Source organism: Pelodiscus sinensis, chromosome 1, assembly GCF_052426305.1.
Source record: "Pelodiscus sinensis isolate ZL-2025 chromosome 1, ASM5242630v1, whole genome shotgun sequence".
In the NCBI taxonomy this organism is placed as follows: Eukaryota; Metazoa; Chordata; order Testudines; family Trionychidae; genus Pelodiscus; species Pelodiscus sinensis.
The window spans coordinates 340,733,620-340,750,691 of NC_143052.1; the positions used below are offsets into that span (position 1 = coordinate 340,733,620).

The following is a 17,072-nucleotide window of genomic DNA, read 5'->3' on the forward strand; positions in this document are numbered from 1 at the left end:
ACCATCCCTGAGAGGTGTTTTTCTGCTTTTGATTTCCGGTGGTGGAGATTCCACAACCTCCCTCTGCAATTTATTCCAATGCTTAACTACCTTGAAAGTTAGCAAGTTTCTCTCAATTTTGAACCTAAATTTTCCTTATTGCAATTTAAGGTCATTGCTAACTGGGGTTAACAAGGACAATTTTTCTCCCTCTTCCTTATAACAACCTTTTATAAGATATAACACTTTTCAAATAAAAAAGTGTTATATCTTCATCAGACTAAACCCAGTTTTTTCAATTTTCCATTATAGGTCATGTTTTCTGGACCTTCAATCACTTTTGTTGCTCTCCTCGGACTTTCTCCAATTTGTCCACATCTTTCCTGACATGTGGTGCCCAAAATGGGACTCAATACTCCAGTTGAGGCCTTAACATCATGGACTAGAGCTGAAGAATTACTTTCAGTGTCTTGCTTACAACACTCCTGCTAAAACAGTCCAGAATGATGTTTGCTTTATTTTTTCAGCTGTGTCGCACTTTGACTCATGTTTAGCTTGTGATCCACTATAACCCCTGGTCCCATTCTGCAGCACTCCTTCCTAGGCAATCGTTTGCCATTTTGTATGCGTGTTGCGGATTGTTCCTTCCTAAGTGGAAAACTTTGAATTTGAGCCACTGTAACCAGCAAGTCAGTAACAAAAGTTCAAGGTTTGTACCCCTGCACTCCATCATTAATTACCAATAATAATGGTGTTTTTTCTTCCATAAAAATATCCTCTCCATGTACCTAACCAAGGACCTGAGTCACTATGTCACTGCTCCGCTTTTATACCATTGGAACCCCACCTGAGCAGAGACAGATGCTGAAGATTCCCACCCAGGTTTCACATAAGACTCACTCCATCCTAGAACGAGACACTGTGCGGTTTTACTTAAGTGCATGTAGATTTGGGCTCAAACCAAAATTCTGGATCTGGGTAACCGGTGGATGAATCCTTTGTGTGGCTTCCTGATCCTCATGCTGCTAGGAGCCTGGCCAGTTCAGAGAAACAACTTAGAGCATCCCTTGGGTTGCTTTAGTTTGGCCTCCATGAGGATTTTCTGACAGCTAGGGATTGCACAGATGCTCAAGTCATGCCAGCTACTCGTTAGCCATACTCTATAGAGTAAGAGTACCACTGCAGGAGAATACCCCAATCCTTTGTAAGGCCACTTTAAATCTACTTTGCACCACTGAAGAAGCACAGACAGACATAACAGGGTTGTAGATCTGACTCACTATGGATTACAGAGTAAACTCTGACACAGTATGGATACTTCTGTGCAGTGTATTTTACCAATATACGACCACAATAGCTTTCTGCGTGATAGATTGAAGCAGGGATATTCTGATCTGAAACATGCTGTTCTTTAACATCAGCATCCAGTGTTGTTTTAATTCCCACTGTCATTTTCCTTAGCCTCACTAATAAATCCAAGGCACGTTTGCAATGTTTTATGCTGATGAAAAGAGAAAGTGAGGCACAATCTGTTTATCTCATGGCCAATGCTCTTGGCAGCTCAGTGCAAAACTGCTGGATATATTTCTGCTCCTCTATTTGATAATGGGTGTCCCCGAGAAGCCCATTTTAGAAATACCTAGTCAGAGCCACGCATAGGATGGTTTGGGATGGCTGTCCTAGACCCTACACTTTGGGGGGTCCCAACGCAGCTGCCTTAACAATCCTGGGATATTACATAGGGGCCTGGTTCCACGTGGCTGCAGCGGTCCCCTCCCACCCTCTGCGGCGGAGGGGGCCAGAGCTGGCAGCCTGCTCTTCTGTGCCCTGCCGCTCTTTCCCAACCTGCTGCTCTCAGCTTCACGGCAGCAGCAGCAGGAAGCAGAGGGCCCCCACCTCAATGGGATGGAAGGGGGCGGTGGGATGGAGCAGAGCTGTCTGTCAGGTTGCTCCAGCTCCCACAGCCACGGAGAGTATGGCAGGGGGCAAACCCTGCTGCCGCCCCACGCCAGACCCCCTGGTAATGCCCTGGCTCGCATTGCTTGGGGGAAGGGGCTTAGGGCAAGAGGGAGGAGCAGGGGTGGGAAGAGGTGGGGCAAGGGTGGGGCTTGAGTGAAGGGGTGGAGCAGAAGCAGGGCGGTGTGGAACTGCAGCAGGGCAGGGCCTGTCAGGGGGGTTGCCCTCGGCCCTGTGCCTGGAGCACTGGGGTGGTTGTCCCAGGCCCCGTGTCTACATAGGAATGGCCCTGTACCTGGTCAACAGTACCCAGCGTGCCAGATTCTGCTCTTGATTACTCTGGTGTAGAGACTTTGCTGGAGTCACTCCACATGGCCACCTGGGTAAGGGCTTGATTCTGCAAGGCACTGAGCATCCTCCTCCTGATCCAGATACAGCACATGCCTTGCTGGGTCAGGGCCAGGGTAACACTGGAACGCCCCACGAGCTGCAAGTTAAACACCTGCTCAAGTGCTTCGCCCAAGTGCAGAGGGCAGCCTTCAGGGTCATGTCCTAACTGAGCACTGATTTCAACAGTCTGCATATCAGGAACTTCCTGCACTAAATACACCCCGATCCCATTCAGAGTGGCTGACAAGACTTGACGGGTCCCTGGGCAAGATGAGGAGGGGCGGGGGTGAGGCGCCGTGCTCCCAGAATGGACACAGCTTTAGGAGGAAGGGACAGATCTGGAGCACTGGCTGGCAGCTTGGGGCCCTTTTGAATCAGCAGGCCCCCGGGCAACTGTTCCCTTTGCCTCCCCGCTGCCCCCACTGGAGGGCCTGGTTCCATTATAAGGCGCTAAAGCAGAATGTAAGTGAAAATCAAGACAAGTGTAGGCTGGATTATCCCTCAAAGAAAGGCTATTTTTTAAAAGTCCATAACAAACATCTGCAAGCAGCTCTCACCATGCATCCTTGATTGGCCCCAGACAAGAAAATAAAGTAGTGTATTACTTGAGGTAAAACTCTTTCCAGTTAATCTGGGCTACACACTGCAATGATTTCCACTAAGCCAATCAAAGTCTCAAGCTAATAGGTACAAGATGTGTATCTTTCAACTGTCCCTTAGAAAGAAACAGACTAGGCTAAAAATAACCTGACCCCAAAAAACAACGTGACATTTTAAGACAGGGGTGAGGAACCTTTTTGGGTCGGGGGCTGCTGACTCACAAAAACTATTAGTCGGGGGCCACACACAAGTGAGAAGCCACCCCCCAACCCTCACTGATGTGGCCCCCAACTGAGGAGAAAGACACTCCCCACATTCCTGACACACACCAGAGCCTGGCAGGGGGAAGATTTTATGCGCTTGAGTCCCATGGGGGAAGGTCATTGGGAGGCGGGTCTAGAGCGCCAGCGCTGGCTCCCAAATGCCAGGGGCAGCCCTGAGCCTCAGGGGCAAGATCCAGGCAAGCTGAGGGCTGTGTCCAGTCCCCCCGGCCTTAGGTTTCCCACTCCTGTTTTAAAATTAGCATCTCTAAAGTACAGGGAACAGCTACCTTACCTGGCGTAGAATGACCATGGTTCCTTCATAAACACATCAGCAATCGCCACTAGTAGACCTGAAACAAAAGAAATTGAGCATTGAGATGACTGACAAATTCCCTCACTCATAGACCTGGTCTCAGGGATAGGGCGATGGCTTAAGAGATATAACTCTTCAACGGTGGGCCCTGGGAGAACTTGCAAACAATAGCTATGACAGTTAAGTTAATGGCTTTATGCCTTTAGTTCCCCACATTGAGAGATAATCCTAATGCATCCACATTAATACCAACACATGGCTGAATTAGAATCTGTTCTTATCACCCTAGGAGGCCAGTTTGTCTTTTTGCTGATCTTTTTTGCAGAACATCTGTAAACGGAATCTTAGAAAGCTAGCCAAAGAATAACTGCATAATGGCACTATTATGATTGATTATTTATTGGAATGGGGCCCCATTGTACAAGCTGATATCCAAGCCGGTAGAAGAAAGACAGTCCCATTCCCCATAGAGTCCACAGCCATTAGATTAAGGTGAGGACTGTTTGAAAGCTTTCCGCAGGAACAGTTTTTCAATGGAAATTTGCATTGTTGGCAAAAAGTACTTTGTAAAAACTGTCTACTTCCTTAAAAGATGTTGACTTTTTGTTGGAAAAAAAAAACAGCCAAAGCCCGAGACTTTCAAATCAGAAATGTCAAAATATTTCATTATGATATTTTTGATCAAGATGAAATGTTTTGACTTGCCCGAATCAAAATATTTTAGTTGGGTTCAGCTTGATGTTAAACCACTTTCTCCTGAGACATCACAGTGCCCTAACGAAGATACTTCCAAGTGCTACAGTAGGTGCTCGTGTGTACTTTAAACCACCTGTTTTGAAGAAAGAGCTTCAACCACACAAATGTGGGGGAACTTGGGAACAAAAGGCTTCTTTCTCAAACTGTGTCACAGACAGTGGTCAGATCTGAGAAGATGGCTCCCATCTTTAGATTTTGTTGAAAACCATTTTTGATAAAGGTGGTCCAGGTCGATAATGTTTAACGTATACATCAGTGACCTGACAGCTACACTCACCAGTTCATCTATTCTACGCCAAAGACATTTGCTCAGCCCTTCTCAGAAAATGACTAGGTCTTGAATGAAGATATCAAGCTCATGGCGCACTACTGTAGTCGATGGCACCTGCAACTGATCTTTTTAAGACCATTTCTAGCATATTCCATGTGCATAATGCAAGTGCGAGACCTAAGTGAAATGTTTTCCTCAATGCACAATACCTGCAGCATGATCCATACCCAGTTCACCTTGGTGTGACATGGATAGGTCATTAACATATCACAACCACTTGAGGACGATGGCAGCCAGACTCAGAACAACCTGCTCAGATAATTGGCCTTCAGACTATGTTGCATATCATGGCTGATCATTACACCAATAAATGGCTGAGCACATTATGTATACACCAATGATGACCACAGTGCCTAATAGATGTAGTAGCTAGGGTGCCTCATGCCCCTATTCTCTGTTATGGGCAGGACTCACACATTAGATTACATCTCCCATGATGCACCACAGCCATATGACTCATAGGATACATTGAGAAAGGTCTACAGGAGGAGAGGCCATGTGGCATGTGAGCTACAACTCCAGTGAGGAAGTGCAGAAGTGCAAGCAGACACGGTTTAATCTGAAATTGACACAAAACATTTCATTTTGGTTTCTCAAGCCAAAGCATTTTGATTCAGGGGAATTTGACCCAAAACCATTTAGTTTCAATTTTCCTGATGGAAGCTTTCAGTTTTCAGCTGAAATTTTCCAGCATTTGAGTTTTCAGTAAAAAGACATTTTCAGGAATTTAGACAATAATAATTTTACATTTTGTTTTCCAACTAGCTGCAACCAAAGTGCTATTGAAGCACACAGAAACTAATGGTGAGGGATTCAACTTTAAAAGAGTAAGACATATAGTGTTGTATGTGGGTGCGCTAATATAATTTTCTCGGGGTACATGAAACAATCATTCTGTATCTATAGCAGTCTCACACAACTAAAATAAGAGGTTCACCAGCTAATGAGTTGATCTTGTCTACACAAATTAACACCAATATAAGTCATTGGGAGTAGGGATCTCCGCAGTTTAACAATCCAAGAGTAGACAATAAAAGCTGCCATTTGCAGTTTAAACATGAGGTTAATTCAATTGGTTTTGGTTTCTAGCCACTGGATTTTATTATACTTTTGTCTACTAGCTTAAAGGGCCCTCTACTACCAGAAATGTTTTCTTCCTATAGAGCATGATCAAGTCCCCTTTTAATCTTATGTTGATAAACTAAGAAAAAGGACAGAAAAGGGCAACAACAATTATTAGGATAGATTAAAAAGACTGGAAAAAACACAGTGAACAGGGAAATAAAACAAGTTTACAAAATCATGAACAATGTGGAGAAAGTGAATAAGGAAGTGCTATTTACCCCTATCGGTCACCTGGTGAAATTAATAGGCAGCAGGTTTTAAAAAAACATAAGAAAGCATTTCTTCACACAACATACAGTCAACCTGGGGAACTCATTGCCAGAGGATGTTGTAAAGGCCAAAAGATTAAAAAAAAAAGAATTAGATAAGTGTGTGGAGACTAGGTTCATTAATAGCTATAAGCCAGGAAGGTTAGGAACACAACCGCCTACAGGGGTGATGCATGTAGGGGTCATGAGAGGTCACATGCCTCCAATGCTGTGGGCAGGAGGAGCCGGACAGGGAGACTAGCAGCAGGGGGATTAGCGCTGTTCTGGGGGCAGAGGCGGGACTGCCCTGCCCCTGAACTCCCCGGGAGAAGCGGAGTGACGTGGCTGGAGGAGTAAAGCAGCTGCAGCCGCCTTGCTCTGATTACCCCATTGCTGCTGGGGAGGGTGGTGGACCGGCCCCATTAGTTCCCTGGGCCGCCTTGGTTGGAGGAAGAGTCCTTTTTCGCTCACTCCCTCTGAAGCACTTGGTACAGGCCACAGACAGAAGACAGGATATGGGCCAGATCATGAGTGGGCAAGATACAGTCCGCCAGGACCCTCAGGCACAGAGCAGCCCCACGCTGCTTTAAGCGGCCAGCTGCTCCCTGTGGCTTTCTCCTCTGGGTGCTGGGGAGAAGGGGAAGCTTCGTGGAAACCAGCCAGTCGGAGTTGAGAGACTTTGCTGGGGGCACGGGCAGAGCGTGAAGTCTTCCTCTCCCCCTGGTGCCTGGAGCAGAGAGCCATGGAGCAGCCAGCCTTTGGCAGGGAGCTGTCTCATGGTCCTGCAGGGCTGCTGGCCAGGAGCCACCTAGGCAAGTGCCTCCTAGCCAGAGACTGCCTCTGGCACCTCAGCTCCTCTCTCCCCCAAGTCACCACCCCCTCCTGCCCCAGGTCACACATCAAATCATCTCCACCCTTCCTCCCCTCGACCCTACACCCCCTCCTACACCTGCCCTCGCAGGCCAAAACACTCTCCTGCACCCCCTCTCCCAGACCCTGTACCCAAGCCGCTGCCCCAGATCACATCCTCCTTCTTCACCCAAACTGCCTCAGACCCCACACCCTCTCCTGCACCTCAGTCCCCTACCCCAAACTCCCTTCTGCACCCAGTCTCCATCCCAGACTCCGCACCTCTCCATAGAAAAGTGTGGCCCTTGACCGCTTACCAAAATCTAGGCGTGCCTCCCCTCATCAAAAATTATTGTCCACCCCTGAGCTAGAAGGATCATTAGTCTGACCCAGAAGGGCTGTTCTTATATTTTTATTCAACTTGTTTGGTCCCTTGAACTCAAATCACTGGAATAGTTCTTTAGTGAGCCCTTTCCATTGTGTCAGACTTTTTAAAGAGTAGGAATTAATTTTCCCTATATACACTTGGGCTGCATCTAGACTGGCAAGTTTTTCCGCAAAAGCAGTTGCTTTTGCGGAAAAACTTGCCAGCTGTCTACACTGGTCGCTTGAATTTCCACAAGAACACTGACGATCTCATGTAAGATTGTCAGTGTTCTTGCGGAAATGCTATGCTGCTCCCGTTTGGGCAAAAGCCCTATTGCGCAAATGCTTTTGCGCAAGAGGGCCAGTGTAGACAATTGTGATCAGGGCTTTCTTGCGCAAAACCGCGTCTAGATTGGCACGGACGCTTTTCCGCAAAAGGTGCTTTTGCAGAAAAGCGTCCGGCCAATCTAGACGCTCTTTTCCACAAATGCTTTTAACGGAAAAACTTTTCCGTTAAAAGCATTTGCGGAAAATCATGCCAGTCTAGATGTATCCTTGGAGTTTGCACTGATTGCTAGCCAGCAACGGCTGAAATCCCCTGTTTAGACCAAGTCACAGGCCAAGTCCAGTGGGTGTCCTTATGAAATTTCTCCTGATTCCAAAGCTTTTAACAATCCTGTCAGTATGCTCATAAGAAATGTCTTTCAAACCAGTAAGAGCTTTACATCCATAGACATTTTAGGCACAATTTTCAGGTTTGTAGTGCTTTGCAGAAGAGACAAGAGAGTGGAATAGGATACTTTATATGTCCCTGAATTTGGAATTGGGGAGGGGTGGGTGCATTTCGGCTCCCTGCATGATCTGGAAGGGTTGTATCCCTGTGACAACAATCTGTCCATATTTGGGGCTGAATAGCTGGTCCTTTAAATGCAACTCATTCTGCTTTAAGGGAACCTGGCCTGGATTTATTGACAGCAGAGACAGGGACTATCCCATTCCTAAGCATTAATGCAGAGCACCCCCTGGTTGTTAATGACCCCCCTGGTGTTCCAAGAGCAGCTAAGGAATCCCAGCAGCCTCTAGAAAATCATTTCAGCCAAAATACTCACAAATATGAATGGAAAGTGGGAAAATCCACAATTGGAGGCATTTTGGTAATGAGTCCGGCCAATTTCAGTTGTGTACGGAGCAGTTGGAAAGAACTATTATAGGAGACAGAGCTGTCCTGGCTCTGCCTCTGGCCTGCTGTGAGACTACAGGCAAGTCAGTTCATGTCTCAGTGCCTCAGTTTCCCCATTCATAAAAGGAGGATAATTACACATTTGCAGAATGATTAAGTTCCACAGATGAATAGTGCTACATATGACGATTATTGCCCAGCTCATTAATAAGTCAGATTGCTGGAAATATGTTGCCCCACCAGACCATGCTTAGTGTGACTATGGGGAGGGTCTCTCTCATTGCAGACAGAGACACAACCGTAGTGGTGTAAGTAACAAGTCTGGAATTCAGTTTCCAGAGCACCCCTAGATCCTGGGCTTAGTTCTCAATAAAGTATCTTCAATCTTTTATCCTTTTGAAAGCAGGCAAAGTGAGCCCCATGCAGCTCACGTGGAGATGTCCTTCCACAAAATACCATACACCTTGGTACCCTGTTCCAGTTCATTGATAATGCCACTTTCTCCAGCCCTCTCCTAACCATCTAGCCCAGGACCACAGAGCTCAGCTGTCTTCAGGAAGCCCCTTAAGATTCATCTATATTCAAGTTTTTCCATAAATCCCAGCTCATTTTCCTGACCATCTCATGGCAGCCTCCTCCTCATCTCTACTCTTAGAATCCTGGTATGGAGGAGGGAGAATCAGGCACTGAGTTATTGCTACTCCAGAAGAGACATACTGACTGAGCCTCAATGAAAGCTCGGTGTTCATTCAAAACAGGAAGCCAAGAGGCCATATTGACTCTTGCAAAGGGGGGTGGAGGAGTACAAATGACAAAGCCATGCCGAGCAGGAAGGATGCAGAGTACAAAGTCAAGCTCTATTGCATTCCCTAACTTCTGAATGTTACCAGGTAGCTGGAGAGCTAATAACACACAAATGTCCAGATCTGTTGATAGTCGGCCCGGAGGAACACAAGAGGGCAAGTTGCTGCTTAGAAAGTGCCAGTGAGCTGGGGTGGGGGTGTTTTTTCTGTACAACTGTTTGTAGTGGTAAGCATGTAGATATACCACTCCCTGATTTGTTACAGTTCCTCTGGGACATGTGTCTCCTGCACACCTCTTGCAGGCAGCCTGAAACAGTGAGTGGAAGAGTGAGGACTTGAGTCTGCATTGCCTGGCCCTTGTACCTTGTGTAATCATCTAGAGCTGGGCAAAGCGGGTGTGCAGAGGTGAGCTAGTGTTATAAAATTCACTTTGCAGGTATGTAAATGACCACACAAGGGGGAAGGCTGTGGTATTCAGGCTGGGAACAAGCGCTGGGACTGGACTACTATATATCATTCTGACACCGGGAATGTACATGGGTTAATGGAAACTAGTTTGTTGGGATATGTAAGAATTAATAGAGGTCTAGGATGGCTATACATTAGTGGTAGGGGCCTGGCCAGAGCAGGCATTGTCCTTTGAACATGCTTTTTCCCCTTTGCTGTTGCAGCCTGGTAAGACAGATAAAGGGATCTAGCCAAAGCACGTGTTATCCTTTTTGATACATAAACATGCACTTTCCCCTAAGGAAGTTAAGTATCGGGTAATTGACTAATCGAATAGTTGATGCATTTTTCATTGACTATTCGATTAGTCGATAGGGCGCCTCCACCTTTGAAGTGTGGCAACAGTTCTAGGGCTACACTTAAAAGGCGAAAGCACTGCATGGAGCCCGGGGTGAGCTGATCCCGGGCTCCATGCAGTGCTGCCACTTTGAAATGCCGTGAGGAGCCTGACACCAAAGCTGCCACTTTGAAATGGCGTGTGCAGCCGCTTTGAAATGTTGTGGGCAGCAACGCCACATGAAACCCAGGGTGTGGTTTCTCCCCTCTTCTCCCCCCCTCCGCCTTCTTCCCTCCTTGCTGCCTCTATTTGATAGAGGCAGCAAGGGGGGGGGGAAGCGACTAGTCAATTATCCTGTCGACTATCCGATAAGCATTTGCTTATTGGATAGTCGATTAGTCGACTAGTCCTACAAATCCCTACTAACCCCTCATTCTTGCAGTCTAGAAAGAGAGATGCACTGAACGGTGTGTTTTTTGTTTTGTCGTCTCACTTGCTCTGTAAAAATCCTTTCAGAGTCACATCCTTTGTAATCTCTGTAACCTGTTGATTCGGGAAGTATGTAAGGGTATGTCTATACTACCACCCCACTCTACTCTACTACTCCACGAGGAGTAACGGTAGTTCAAATTAGAAAGCCTAATTCGAACTACCTACTCCGTGCCGTGTGTAGCCGCGGGCACGGAGTCTGCACTAACAGGGATTTAAAAATGGCGGCACCCGGCAAGATGCAAATGAAGCCCGGGATATTTAAATCCCGGGCTTCATTTGCAACTTCGAATGACTATGTTAACCACCCTAGTTCGAACTAGGATGGTAGTGAAGACATACCCTAATGTAGAAAAGTGCTGATTTAACTGAAAATCCTGTCAACAGTAAACAGGGGTGCGTATAATAATATTCATCATCTGCCTATTAATATTCATTGTATAGGAGTTGATATTACTAAATAAGGATTTAGTGATAGATGTGTGAATTAACATACTAAAATGGAAAAAGGAGTGTAACTGGTGGCAAATCATTGCTCTCGAAAATTGTGTTGGGGGTCTGAGGGGAATGAGTATCTGCAATAAAGTAGTTCCATTTACTCCATCCACTCCTGGGTTGCCTGTTTCTTCTCTAACATAGATCCTGGCAAACTCCATTGATATCTATTATGAGATTACAAGTTTGATTGAGTATATGAATGCCATTATCTTGATATATTTAGATTTCTCGAAGGCATCTGACTTGGTACCACACAATGTTATGATTCAAAAACTAAGACCGTATGCACATAATCTGGCACACATTACATGGATTAAAAACTGTTTTACCAACAGATCTTAAAATGTAATTGCAAATAGGGAATAGTCATCGAGCTGGTGTGTTTCTAGTGGGGTCCCAAGGAAATGGCCCTATTATATTTAACAGGCTTAATCAATGACTCAGAACAACACCTAGAATTGTTACTGGGAGGGTGCGTCTAGACTGGCATGATTTTGCACAAAATCTTCCCGCCTGTCTACACTGGCCGCGAGTATTTGCGCAAGAACACTGACTTTGTAATGTACACAATCAGTGGTTCTTGCGCAAAAACTCCGACGCTCCCGCTCAGGGATTAGCCCTCTTGTGCAAGTATTCTTGCACAAGAGGGCCAGTGTAGACAGCCACATTAATTTCTTGCGCAAGAAAGCCCAATGGCTAAAATGTCCATCAGAGCTTTCTTGCGCAAGAGAGCGTCTACACTGGCACGGATGCTTTTGCGCAAAAGCAAATCTTTTGCACAAAGGCACATGCCAGTACAGACGCTCTCTTGCGCAAATACTTTTAACGGAAAAACTTTTCCATTAAAAGTATTTGCGCAAAATCATGCCAGTCTAGACGCAGCCACAATGTTTACAGAGGACATAAAAACTGGGGGAGTAGTAAGTAACAAAGAGGACAAGAAACTAATTCAGAGTGATCAGGATCAGGATCACTTGATAAACTGGGTGCAAGCAAATAATATGTGTTGTAATATGTCTAAATGTAAATGTCTTCATGCAGAACAGAAAACTGTACACCACTCTCACAGGATGGGGGATTTTATCTTGGGAAGCAGTGACTGAGAAAGATTGGTGGGTTGTGAGGGATAATCATCTGAACACAGACTCCCAGTGTGACCCTGGACAAAAGAGCTAATGCAATCCTGGGATACATAAACAGGGGCATCTCAAACAGGAGCAGAGAGGTTATTTTACCTCTGTATTTGGCATTTGTGCAACTACTGCTGGAACCCTGTGCCCAGTTCTAGTGTCCACAATTCAGAAAAGATGTTGATAATTTGAAAGAGGAACCAGAGAGAAGCTATGAAAGTGACTAAAGGATTAGAAAACGTGCCTTACAGCGATAAACTCAAAGAGCTCAATCTATTTAGTTTAACAAAGAGAAGGTTAAGAGGATGGTGACAGTCTATTAGTATCTACCCGGGGAGCAAATATTTAATAATGGGCTCTTCAATCTAGCAGTGAGAAGCCTAACATGATCCAGTGGCTGCAAGCTGAAACTGGACAAATTCAGACTAGGAATAAGGGTAATTATTTTTTACAAAAGCTTCAGAGGGATAGCCAAGTTAGTCTGTAACTAGAAAAACTTAAAAAAAATAATGAATAATCTAGTAGCACCTCAAAGCATGTAGATCCGTGGTTACCAACCCATCGATTGTAATTGACTGGTCAATTTTGGGGGCATGACCAGTTGATCACAAGGCGTTTCAGCACATGCACACACCCCCGCCGCATTCCTTCCCCCAAGAAGCAGCCCGTAATGGTGCTTCCTCCTGGGAAAATGGAGATAGTGCTGGCTTCCTGTGGCATGGAGAGAGAAGTCCCATGGCTGCACACCAGACCCAATGTCTCAGGAAGCAGGCGGGCTGCTCCTCCCCTTCCCCAAACAGCTGGCGTGCTTCCTGAAAAGCCGGGTCTGGTGCGCAGCTGGGGACTTCCTTCCCCCTGCTGCCTGCCTTCCTGCACCAGCAGCAGGTGGGAGGGAGGGAGGAAGTGAGGGGAAGTCCCAGTCTGCGGGACACACATCCCTCCCCGCCCCCCCAAAGGAAGGCAGCACAGGGAAGGAAGTCTCCAACTGTACGCCAGACCCAACTTCTCAGGAAGCATGCTGGCTGTTTGGTGGAGGGGAAGAGCAGCCCATGTGCTTCCTGAGACGCTGGCTCTGGGATGCAGCCCAGGACTGCCCCTCCCCTAACTGCCGGTGTCGGCACAGAAAGGCAGGCAGCAGGAGGAAGGAAGTCCCCGGCTGCGCACCAGACCCGGCTTTTCAGGAAGCACACCGGCTGTTTGGGGGTGGGGAGGAGCAGTGTGCCCTGTGGGATCCCCAGGTACCAGCTGAGCTGTTCCTGTCTTTGCCCCCTGGCCAGACCCCCCCCCCCCAACAGCAGCCTCCCACGAGTATCCCTGCTCCCACCAGCACTCTGCCCCCTGGCCAAACCCCCACCAGCACCTTGCTCCTGCATCTGAAGAAAGCTCATGCTTTGTTAGTCTTTAATGTGCTAACTAGACTATTTGTTGTTTTTTAAGTTTTTTTATTTTTTACGGTGAGTGTAATTACCCTTTGGGACAATTGACCAACGGTTGTTTGTGGTGGATTCTTCAACACTGACAATTTTAAAATCAGGATTGGATGTTTTCTCGAGGAGATCCCCCAAATAATTCCTACGGCAGAAGTTCTATGGCCCTGTGCTAGCTGGGCTATTAGACAAGATGCTCGCAGCGCTACCTTCTTGCCGTGGAATCCATACTCTCAAGCCAGAGGCATGTTAGCAAGGCCATGCCGAGAAACTCACAGTGCCACTGCCCAGGCTGATCTGCCAGTCTCCACGACTGACACTTGGCAACTTTCACCAGCCCCAAATCTTCTCAAATGCCTGGATACCTATTTTAAGCTGCAGGGTCCAAAGAGACATCAGTCCTTTGATATATAGTCTCTATTGGTTTGCCTCCTTACACCTTGTGATCACATACACGGGTCATCCATTCAAAACCTGCACTCACCCAGCACTCCTAGAACTCATGTATATTTCTGATGGGGCCAGAGGGTAAGCAGGGGTATGGGAACAATTTGTACAATGGAAGTGCTGAGAGCCCTTGAACCAAACTGTACACCCTGTATGTGATGCAAACCACTTCAAGCCAGGGGATGTGGCAGCACCCCAAGTTCAAGCTCCTTTGGGGTAGGAGGGGAGGGAAAGGCTACCCCAATGACTCATCAGTGGAATTAGACTCAAGAGGGACAGCTGGGCACTTCTTAAAACACAATGGCAGATTAAAAAGCAACAGGGCACTAACACAAATACAGAAACGCGGACAACGCTGTAACATTGGGTTTGAAAAGCAAGGTGTTTCTGCTGTAATCTCTCTCAGCTGGCACTCTCTGAAATCCGTGCATGAAGGGCAGATGGAGAACAATCACATGACGGGCCACACTGCTTCTGGAATCACTCCAATGAGCTAATTCTCAGGAGCCCATGTTAATTAACCACTGGTTAGGAGGAATTCCAGCCTTTAATTCTAAGCACAAACTCTAGTCCTCTCTCCTGAGGCTTCACGGTTCAACTAATTTCTCATCTAAAAATGAATTTTAACCATCCAATTATCTTACAGAGGACTTGCATTTCATACAAGGGAACTCACTGACAGTGTTAACCCTACCTAATATAGCGCAGCAAGCAGAACATCCTTTGGATGACATTCTTGGTGCCCTAACAAGCAGTGAATGGTCAATCAGCATGTTCACCATCTTAGATATAGGTCATTTGATTGGCACAGATTAAACCCAGCAACGCTCTTTGAAAGGCACTAGAGCAGTCTAGCACAGAGAGATTAATATGCTCTCTGCATATTATTACACTCACCCAATATGCTCAAAAGGGGAGGCTGGACTGTGATTATGGAGTTTCCAATTATTTTATTAATTACCTAAGAAATGACAGTAGAACGGCTGAGTCATGAACACCTTGGGAATGGGGGTTGTTCATAACCCTAAACAAAATGTTAGGGCTATTCTTTCAATAGTTTACAGCTGAACATGGATTTAATACAGAGACAAACCTTTACTATGCAAAAGAAAAATGCCATGTTGCCTTTATTTTTTAATAGTTTACATGTAACACAGCAGTGAAGTATATTTGCTTCTCCCCTTCTCCTCCTCCCCACTACTGCCTGACTGTGTATTTATGGTTGCAGATGAGGTGTGTGGTTAACTGGATAGTCTATAACTCTGGTGCCCATGACTCTGAGGTTCTACTGTATGTAGAAGATGCTCTACACCAAGTCAACTGTAAGTTTTGCTATTGACTTTAATAGGAGCAGGCTTAGGTTCAGGAAACACAACAATGGCTCTTGAAGACACCATAGCCTGCTCTCTTGTACGTCCTGGGTCATCGAAATTCACCCTGTTACGCCTTTAGGGAGTTCACTGACTAAGGCAGGGAGACATATTTTATGTCTGGTAATTTGAAGATGCCAAGAGATGGAAAATCCATCTCTCCTCTCGATCGTTTGTTCCAATGGATGATCACACTCACTGTGAAAAATTGTGCCTTGCTTCTCATTTCAATTCGTCAAGCTTCAGCTTCGCAGCCACTGGTTCTTGTTAAACCTCTCTTTGCTAGATTAAAGAGCTCTGCAGCACTCAGCATTTTCTCCCACTAATCATGTCGCCTCTCAGGATTGGTCTTTGCTATAAAGTCAGGTCAGCCCACAGACCTGAATGAAGTAGGTAAGTAAGGACACATAACTGCTGGAGAAGACAGCCCTCAGACTGGGCTAACACATTTTGGGAGGTGGATTACCTATACCAATGGGAGAGCCCCTCTGTCTCCGTAAATATTGTCAACAGAACTGATACTGTGGGATTTCCAAGTGTAAAAAGACTTGAGGTTTGGCTCAACAAACTAAACAGATCGAGATCTTTAAGTCCCTCACTGCAAGGCATTTCCCCTCCAGCCTTCGAATTATTTTTGTGGCTCTTCTCTGCACCCTCTGCAACTTTTCAACATCCTTTAAAAAAATGTGGACATCAGAGCTGGATTCAGTATCCCGGTATCAGTCTCAGGAATGCTGTAAACCAGGGGTCTCAAACTCACGGCCGGGGGACCCACTACGGGGCCAAGTATATTCGTGGGGGCTGGGGTGCAATAGTAGGGAGAGGGCAGGGCAGGGCAGTGATGAGAAAGGGCGGAGCTTGGGGACTGGTATGAGCACTCTCCCTCCAGGCTGCTGGGTCTCCCAGGCCGGACTGAGAATATGCTCCAGCCCATCTATGGCTATGAGTTTGAGACCCCTGTTGTAAACAGAGGTGAAATCACCTCCCTGCTCTCATTCACTTCTCCCCCCTTCATACATCCAAGGACCCTCACAGGGCGCTCAGACTGAGCTTGTCCACTGTGAGCCTTAAAGTCTTCTCAGAATAACTATTTTCGGGCAAGCAGTCCCCCATTCTGCAGGTGCGGCCTCATTCCTTGTTCCTAGATGCATGGCCTTGCGTTTAGCTGTGTTTAAAAGCATTTGGGTTGAATGGGCCCATTTTACCAAGCAAGCCAGATGATTTTGTATGGCCGCCCTGTGCTCCAGGTCTCATTCTGCAGGGAGCTGTACAAACAGGGAACAAAGGACAATTCCTGCCCCCCAGGAGATTACACTTTGAGTTTATCAGGAGCCACAAACAATGGATGGAGCATAGCAACTACCACCCAAGGACAGACCTGTGACTCAGAGACATAGTTTGTTCCCTGGTTCCTGTTGCCCAGAGTTTTCAGAGCCTGTGGAAATAGCAATTTCACTGTGTTACTCTAGGTGGCGGCAGGAATAAACGTTGACCTTTTCTTTAAAAGCCTTTGAATTAATCCTACGTAATGTGGTGTTTTCTTTTTATTAATTTATGGTGGCTCAACGCACTTAACATGGTTGCAATTGGTTTAATTACATTCTGGGGGACATACACCCTTTAGGTAGGGTAACTGTTCCCATCTTGCTCCCAGACAGAAATATTTTGCTACTGACCCATCCCAAGACCAGGTGACTTCTCCCCCATAGCAGCTCAGCTGCACTGACATTATGGGACAGAGACAGGGCAAAGCTCTGCTTTTACCCCT

General features: G+C 46.4%; 1 protein-coding gene across 1 annotated transcript in view; it reads right to left on the reverse strand.

Annotated features, from left to right (window-relative positions):
- The window catches only part of MYO7A (myosin VIIA), a 184,870-nt gene that overhangs the window by 153,720 nt on the left and 14,078 nt on the right, over window positions 1-17,072 (reverse strand). The window contains exon 2 of the mRNA XM_075919509.2: window positions 3,481-3,538. Coding sequence (XP_075775624.1) covers window positions 3,481-3,498 — 18 coding nt within the window. The 5' untranslated portion in view covers window positions 3,499-3,538. The remainder of the gene's footprint in view (window positions 1-3,480; window positions 3,539-17,072) is intronic.